Source organism: Cyrtonyx montezumae, unplaced genomic scaffold, assembly GCF_038088225.1.
Source record: "Cyrtonyx montezumae isolate F1298 unplaced genomic scaffold, pur_monq_1.0 scaffold_3, whole genome shotgun sequence".
Classification (NCBI taxonomy): domain Eukaryota; kingdom Metazoa; phylum Chordata; class Aves; order Galliformes; family Odontophoridae; genus Cyrtonyx; species Cyrtonyx montezumae.
Window position 1 is genome coordinate 59,196,581 of NW_027072034.1, and position 8,692 is coordinate 59,205,272.

General features: G+C 42.5%; 1 protein-coding gene across 3 annotated transcripts in view; it reads left to right on the plus strand.

Annotated features, from left to right (window-relative positions):
- Positions 1-7,996, plus strand: part of RUNX1 (RUNX family transcription factor 1) — a 150,695-nt gene extending 142,699 nt beyond the window's left edge. For all 3 annotated transcript variants that reach the window (XM_065741755.1, XM_065741757.1, XM_065741756.1), the window contains one exon: positions 2,721-7,996. In XM_065741755.1, the coding sequence (XP_065597827.1) occupies positions 2,721-3,214 (494 nt within the window). In that variant the 3' untranslated portion in view covers positions 3,215-7,996. The remainder of the gene's footprint in view (positions 1-2,720) is intronic.
- Positions 7,997-8,692: the final 696 nt, after the last annotated feature.

Consider the following 8,692-nt stretch of genomic DNA (forward strand, 5'->3'; position numbering starts at 1 on the left):
CCATGCAGCGCTTGCTGTGTCTTCAGGTGCTGCTGCAGCTTTTCCCCACTGCTGGTGAAGCATATCCTCAGCTGGTTGACTGGGATTTGTGCAGACAGTGAGGAAGTAAGGTTTGGGTCCCAACATAGCATTGTCAGAAGAGAAAGAAACAGGAGAAAGTAGCTACTCTGAAGATGCCTGGAACTATAAAAATAGTTGAGATAGCTGGGCAGCTGTCATATCTGCCAAGAAATGAATGCCACAGATTGTATTCCCTTCCTTCTCTCTAAATTCCAACCAGAGTAAAATAGATAATGGGTGGACATGCTGTGTGCAGGATGGTGTTTTTTTGACATTTTAAATGTTTCACTGTACTGCCTTGTTACATCTTCCTGAAATTGAACTGCAAGGCTTTACAAGCCAAAAACACACCATGGAAGTGAAATTTGCCCCCCTAGTTTGCACCGTGCTCAGCTGACCATCTGCTGACTCTAACCCTACATATTGAACCAATATGTTTAATAGCAGGAATTTTCCTAAGATGAATGAGACATACAATCCAACCTTGCACATGGCTTTTTCAAAAAGTATATTCTTTGGACATACATACTGCTCTCATTTGAATGATCATGGCTTCTTTTAGCATCAGAGAGAACTGCTGAAATTAGCTTTCAGCCTGTTCTACTGCTGACATGTAAAACCTGATTTGGAAGAGTCACATGGATGATGCCCACCAAAAAACACCCTATTTGTTAGATCTGATCTAATCGCATCTTAAAGCTAGCTGAAAAAGCAAGCACATTTTTTCTTTTGTGGGAGAAAATTAAAAAAAAAAAGATTTCTTGCTTTAAAGGAAGTCTGTAAAAATCCTCATTTTTCATAGGAAGACTTTTTTTGTTGTTATTAAAAGATTTTATTTTTATTTTTTCATTTTTCCCCAGTGTTTCCCTCCTTATACACTCCTTTCCACTGGAAAAAGGCAGAAAAGGAGGAAACCGAGCAGGAAGATAAACAATCTTCCTAGCTACCAGAAATTCTCAAGTAAAGCAAACTATTTCATTATGTTTTTTACTTTAAAAAATCATTTATCTTGTCAAAACAAACAGCAAGTTGGAGGGTTTTTAGACATGGTGCCTCAGAAGATGAAGGATATCAGACTTACTTGAAACACCTTGACGTTAACTTTTGTTATTCTGCTTTTTGCCAAACTAGACAGAAGGAGCCCTCCTCTGACAAGTGGTGTGTCTAGGCAGTTTGAAGAAGTTTGATTTCTTTCTCAGGAATGAGGTGTGGAAGCTCCATTTAAAATCTGGCAGGTTGTCAGATGTCACCTTTGGCCTTAGCCAGCCTGACGCTCCTACCATTCCACACCATGGTCGGTCTTACCGTGTTAAAGTGCTGGGGTTTGGGGAGGAGGAAATGTGTTCAGGGGTCCCACTGATCTTCCAGAAGTAAAAAAGACAGAAGGCAGACTGAAAAAGGAAGCATACTGCGTGCGTCAGAGCTTTTCTAAGAAATTCATATAAATTCATCAAAGAGTGCTGGCTGTGCAGTTGATGAGCTTTCAGAGCTTGGCGCTGGAGTGTGTCTGCTCTAGCTTTAAAATTGGCCAGAGCCAAGAGCTTTGTTTTCCCTCTGCTTCTTCTCATGAGTATTTCCTTCAGCATATGGCTCCTCTTCTGCAGACTCCACACCTTGTCTGACGGAAGAAGTTGTCTTCTGGAAACATTTTTTCTTAATTATGGTTGTAGTAATTTTAATCACGCATAGCTGCTAGCTCTAGGGACTGACACCTTCCATTAATCTGAGTCACAATGAAGATCCTTTCTACAGAGGCCATTATCTGCTCTGCTTGTTTAATCCTTGCACATTGGAGAAGGAGGTGGTGGGACTGGGTGTCTTCAGTTGTGTCAGACAAGACAGCATAATTTGGCTGTCCTATAAAAAGCTCACTTAACAGAGTGAGAAAGATTTCTAGAACAAAGGAAACTGGAAAAAAAGCCCAACTCCCAAATGTAGCTTTCTGCTTTTGAAAGGCACTGCTGTTATCCGTTTTTATATACTTAACTAGAGCCAAGGTTTTTGCAATTTAGTAACATCTATGTGACATTATATGAAGCTCCACATATGAAGACCTCGAGTGAACTTGATTTTTTCTGACTTCAGTAGTGTCAAGAGTCAGTGTGGAACTATGTTGCTAAGTGCCAACAGCTGGGCTAAGCCCGTGTGTGTAGACCTCACCTGTGTATTCTGAAAGGACAGTGTGTGCTCCAAGGAGCATCCCATTTGAGTCAACAAATAAAACTGGGAGCAAGGAGAGACTACGCAGGAGCTCAGCAATTCATGTTTAGGTCCTGTCAGTGTCTGTGGTGATGTGTGATACTGAGCAAGAAGGCTGACATCCGCATCCACGTTCCTCACCCACCTTCCGAGGATGAGGGCACTCTGGAAATGTAAATTGCATGTGCTGTAAGGTCTCTGTGAGCGAGCATGTATACCTTCAAAACATTGTGAGAGCTTGGCATTCCTCTTGAATTGCTGCTTTACTTCAGTTAATCCAAAACATCCAGACCTGCCAGCACTGTGTGTTAGAGATGGGGAGAGGGATGGCTCGGTTCTTCCCGTGGCAGCACTGCTTTAGTTAAAAGTGAAACAGGGTTCTGGTGTTGATTATTACCTTGCAGAGGTGAATTTCTGCTCTGCCAGTTTGACACTCTCTGCCTTCCTTCCCTGCAATCCAGGTGCTTCTGACTTGACGGCATTCAGTGACCCCAGAGTGGGGATCGACCGCTCCTTCTCCGCGCTCCCTTCCATTTCTGATCCTCGGATGCACTACCCGGGAGCGTTCACGTACACGCCAACACCCGTCAGTTCGGGGATAGGGATCGGTATGTCTGCTATGTCCACGGCCACCAGATACCACACTTACCTCCCACCTCCATATCCCGGCTCCTCTCAGGCCCAAGGCAGCCCATTCCAGACCAGCTCACCTTCATACCACCTGTACTACGGAACCTCCGCCGGGTCCTATCAGTTCTCCATGATCTCAGGAGGAGACCGCTCCCCCCCGCGCATCCACCCCCCTTGCACCAATGCTTCCACGGGATCGACACTGCTCAACCCCAACCTTCCCAACCAGAGTGATGTGGTTGAGGCAGAAGGGAGCCACAGCAACTCCCCAACCAACATGGGTACCACAGCAAGGCTAGAGGAAGCGGTTTGGAGGCCATACTGAATGCATTTTAAGTAGTCGTGGGCCAGGACTAACGTGCTTTCAATTTACCGATGTCCGTAGGTATCCCATAAACACCTGTCTTGCTTATGGGCCCTGCCATGTTCATACATCACTTCCAGAAGCAAACTCTCCAGAAGTCAGCGGTCCCAGGAGCAGTGGCATGTGCTGGGCCAGCTGTGGGGCTGGTGAAGCGATGCCATGCCAGCAAGGTACCCCCCGGGGGGGCTGAGCTTCTGGAAAGGAGGACGTTCAGGTTGGTGGCCTGTAGGTAGTGAGGGTGGGTAGGAAGATATCCAGGCTGTTTCCAGGTCTGTGGCTTTCAAACATGCCCAGGTTTGAAGGTCTCCACAGCCCTAAAGAGAGTTTCAGTCCACTTCTGTTTTTAAGACTTAAGACCTAACAGAAACTTAACGAGTTTACTGCATCTTATGGACATATTAACTATAAGGAAGTATAGGAAGATTCCCAGAGGGAAACTGTGAATGCTTCTGTTTTAGCAATGCTGTGAATGAGAGGTTTTATATGTTGGACTTCAGTCTTACTTTTTTTTTTTTTTAACCATGTTGTATATTCCAAAGAATATGGAATTTTTTATTGCTGGATTTTTGTTGGATTTTTTTTTGTTTTGTTTTGTTTTTTTGTTTGGGTTTGTTCATTTTTTTTAAGGATGCAACTCATCCTGCTTTGCATCTAATTTGTTTAATTTCTCTTGGCACCTTATAAATTGCAAAAAAAAAAAAAAAGATTTTACTTTTTGTTGTTTTAATCACGCTTGCTTCTTTCTTGCTTCGTCAACTGAAAGAATCAGCCCCTTTTTCAGTGAGTTAATTTAACTTTTTTTCTCTTGGACTTTTTTTTTTTTAATACAACGGCTACAGCCTTGGGTCATTTTCAACTACTGTACTACTTTGATGATATTTATGCTTGATATTTAGACTTTTCTTATTTGTTGATACTATTATTATTTAAATATACCTATATTAAAAAGCTCAGCAATTGCCCTTTTTGGTAGCAGCCGAAGTCAAATTTGTCACATTGGAAAAGGCTGGAATGACGATGGGTAAAGTGACCTCCTAATCGCCTAGAAATATTGTTTACAATTATCTCTCTTTCATTTTACTCAGCTAGGTTAGCCCAGAGCCTCAGAGCTATTTAGGTGCTCCACTCCCAGCGAAACAATATAGGCTCCAGAGGAGGCCTTGTGCCTTCCTCCCCAGTGGAATTGTCTCTCCTCACCCCTTCCTCATTTTTCCTTCTTCACCAGTGGTGATGCTCAGGATCAGTACTCAGGAGGTCCCTGTGTCGTAAGGCAGACTTTCCCTCACCTGCATAAATCCCCATGGAGTCCTGTTCTGTGCTGAGCTTCCCTTGGCTTCCTAACAGCTCCGCCAGAGGCCTCATAGTCTTTCAAATCAAAAGCCATCACATAGTTAGCATGGCTAGAATGAAGTGAAGAAGACTCTTATAGGATCAGTGTGAGATTTGCTCCCGGCTCAATGGAGCTGAGATTTCTGTGTGGTGCGAGAGCCATGTTCCAATGTACTGGAAAAGAGATCAATGCGTGCATCACAGAATAGTCAAGTTCATCTGGAAAGCAGGCCAGCAAAGAAGGGGCCTTAATGGTTCTTCCATCACCATATCTTGAGGGAAGAGGAAGGAGATTTAAAATCCATGCACAAACTATTTGGTCCTGTAGCAAATATGCACGGCTTGTATTAGGAGCATGTTAATACAGAGTCGTCATCATTGCCCATCGTTACAGCACAAACATATCAGATGTCACTGTAAATTTTATGGCACTATTTTATTTGAGGGTTTGGTCTGAACGCAGCTGTTGAACTACTCATTAATTACAGACTGCTGATGTTGACAAGTGTGCGTTCCAAATGATCCGATTATTATTTAATGTACGTCTTAAATGAGTGAAACAATTGCAGGTCAACTCAGAGAGTATTTGAAAGCAGGACTTCAGATCAGTGTTTGATGTTTAAAAAAAAAAATGAAAAGGATTCAAATTAAAAAGATCCTTGGCTGCAGGCAGCGGAACAGCTGGACTTATTTAAAACCATTTGTTTTTCAAGTTTTCCTTTTTTTATATATATATGATTTTGCTTCTTTGTTTAAGTCAGATGCAGTAGCACTTTGGTATTGAAAAATTGCAAATTGAAGAACTTAACATTGTCAACAAGGTCATTTTTGTGCAGAAAATAGGGGGTGTTTCAAGAGATCTCAGCAAAAGTTCAAATGGTTGTGCTAAACTACACACGTGGCCTCGTGCTTTCATTTAGCGTAATGTAATTTATCATTTTCTAGAGTTTGCTCTGATAAAAAAATGCAGAAAGCATCAAAAACAATATCAGAACAGTTAAGAATGCATTTTGGAAGCATGGAGACCTTGCTGAATATGGAAATAGATAGACCCTGCCTGTTGTGGCATTTTACATAGTTGGAATCTCACCTCATCGGTAGCCTAAAAAAAAAGTCCTTCCTCACTAAACAGTAGCTCTGTTGCAGAATCCATTTTATGCATTCTCTGTCACTGTGCAGTTCAGATCCCCCGTTGACCACAGTTTTCACGTCTGCCTTGTGACTGGACCACCCAAGGGCATAGTACTCCAAGCAGGAACCCAAAGGTGAGGGTGAGGAAGTGCAGAGGAACCGCAGGCCTCCCCACGGGGCACAGCTGCCGGTGGCCGGGTGACTCCAGCCCAGTGGCAGAGGTGAGGCTGCTGTGGTCAGGACTCTCCCACATCAGTCTCCCCACCCCAACAGCTTCGACTGCTCTCCACTAAAGCTGTTGCCTGTTTTGGCCCACAGTGGTGTACTGTCCCCTTCTGAAACACCTCGTCACCCGCCATCGCTGCCAGCAGCTCCTGAGTCTAACCCCTGCACACATCAAACACAGAGCAATGCAGTGCCCCCCTCACAGAGGAAAATCTAAGTTTGTTATCCCTCATAATCTATCTGTTTAATCACCATGGGCTACACGGTTCACACAAGTGCTTATGAGACACCACAGTTTACTCAGATCTCTATTTTTGTAGCCATCCCCTGTCCCTCTCAGGACAGCAAAGCTCTCCGAGGCTGTAAAAATGCTCTTGTGTCGTTCCTCTCATATCCAAACAGCACTTGGCAGGCGGAAAGAGGACAGCTAGGTAAAACACTTCTCCCATTCACGTCTCCAAATTATAGTGTATAAGTATATATTTTTATATGTAATATATATATATTTATATAGTTTTATCGTCCCAGTTGCTAAACGGAGTAGCACTGTTGTGCTTCCCTTTGCAAGTCACGGTCAGCAGAGTGCCTTAGGCTCCTTCCCCTACCGACGTGCAGTTAACGGCAGTCCCTGCTATCAGCTTGTGTGTTCCTCTCACAAGACACAGCTTGTTGTCCAGAGGCAGCCTCACCCGTTCCAAAGTAAAAATAGGGCCGACCTCCTGTTTGCATTAAGCCTCCTTACTTTGCTCTCAGCGTTTTCTGCTCGCTTCCAGAGCTCCCATTCGGCTTCCAGAGCAAAGTCAAGGAGCTTTAGAGCAAGAGGAGGCAGACGCAGGGAGCATCGCCGCTACCAAGGATTTTACTTGCAGAATTATGCCAAATAAACTTCTGGAAAGGAGGAAAACGGTTTCCTCCAAATGGCCCACAGTCTTTGTCAGAGTGTTCCGAATTGCCTGCACTCTTGAAACATTCATTACTGCTTTCTGGATGACCTTCTCCACTAGCATATTTGAAAATTCAGGATAAGTGGATCATTTTCAATTTGGGCAAAACGCTTTCTCGTTTTCCTGCATCCTAACATTCTCCTGTTTTATTTTTTTTTAACCTTGCTTGGTCAGTACTGATCACTTGGCATTTTTCTCCTTGTCCTAAGAGGGTTGCATCAACAGAGTTACTTGTATTTATGTATGTAAATAGATTTCAAAAGCTTCATAGCAAAATATTTAGTGCTTGTAATTACTCCGCTTTTTTTTTTGTTTTGTTTGTCTGCGTTTTTAACGAACTTACCTTTGTTTGCTTAAATACTGTAGTGAGACTTATTTCTTTCCAGATTAGTTATTTTAGGCTTCGAGATTAACTACATTTTATTCACTTTTGTAAACAGTTATAGCATGGTCTCTATTCAACACTCTTCACTGTTTTTGTGGTAGGGGAGAAATGAATGTGCAAAAATCTGTGGGTTATTTGTGGTATCCTGGGTATGACAGTTACACACCTTTCTTTCAAACAAGAACTACACTTTCAGTCTGAGGGGGCGGCATGGCAAGTCACAGGGGAGGGCACAGTGGGAGACCCACTCCTATCAGGACGGCATCAAAGCATGTTCATTCAGCATTTACTGGATCTGTTTACAAACCAGATGCTGCGGCATACTGGAACAGTCACATTTTCCTTTGACACTGTCATGCTGAACATTTCCAGAAGGGGAAACGACTGGGTTCTGGAAGTTTGCTTTTTTGTTTTTGATCACAGGGGATTTTTTCTTCATGGGGTGGGAAGAGGGGCTGCTGTTTTTTGGAACCAGATAGGAAAAGAGAATAGATTTTTTTTTTCCCCACTACAGAAAGTCTCTAGATACCACGCCAGAGTAGACTCTTGCTGTACATACAAATGGCTGTGTCCAGCACCACGGGAAAACTCATTACAACTAGCACGCAGAGCAGCTGGACTGCTGCGTTAGTTCTAATGAAGACTTTCTTTCTTTCTTTGTACCACAGTTTCCTCTGTAAATTCAATATCATCATTAGTGTGAATGACAAATAAAACATTTGACAAGTATGCACGTTGGCCCGGTGCGTTCTTTCGTCAGGGAGAAACCAACTGTCAGAGGAAAAGCACCTGTAGGAAAAGGATACTGAGAGTACATCACTCACAACATCAAAATACATTTTTGTGCTTTTTTCATTATTTTTTAAATTATTTATTGCTTGATTAACATTAAATCGACGTTCTTCTGATGCAGAATGACCTGTCTTGCTATCCAATAGGACCGTCAAAGCAGGACTCAGATGAGACTTTGCATGTACAGAGGCTTGGTAATTGAATTGTATCTCCAACGTCTTAATTAAATTCTTGAATGTTCTGAGATCTCCTATATCTGTTATTTTTCTTCCTTCACCTTTTTGCTTCTTGGGTCAGATCCTCTTTTGATATTAATGAGTTGAACCTTGATTTTAGGAGCAGAAGTCATGCAACTTTTGAGATACACTGTCGTAGTTTTCTTTCTCTCCTTAAATAAATAATGGAACAGTGGTGTTACTGAAACAGTAATAAGGAAGAAATCGAGCTTTCAAAAAGAGAAAAAGAGACAATAATGAAAGTTTGATCTGAAAGCCTCTTTATCTATACATACATAAAAAATCTTGTAGTGTTGGCCTGACAGAGTACATTGCATCATATTGAAGAAATTTTTTATAGTCTACTTGTGTACAAAAATGCATGTATACAAACATTAACTTTCATCTGTTTCTCTTG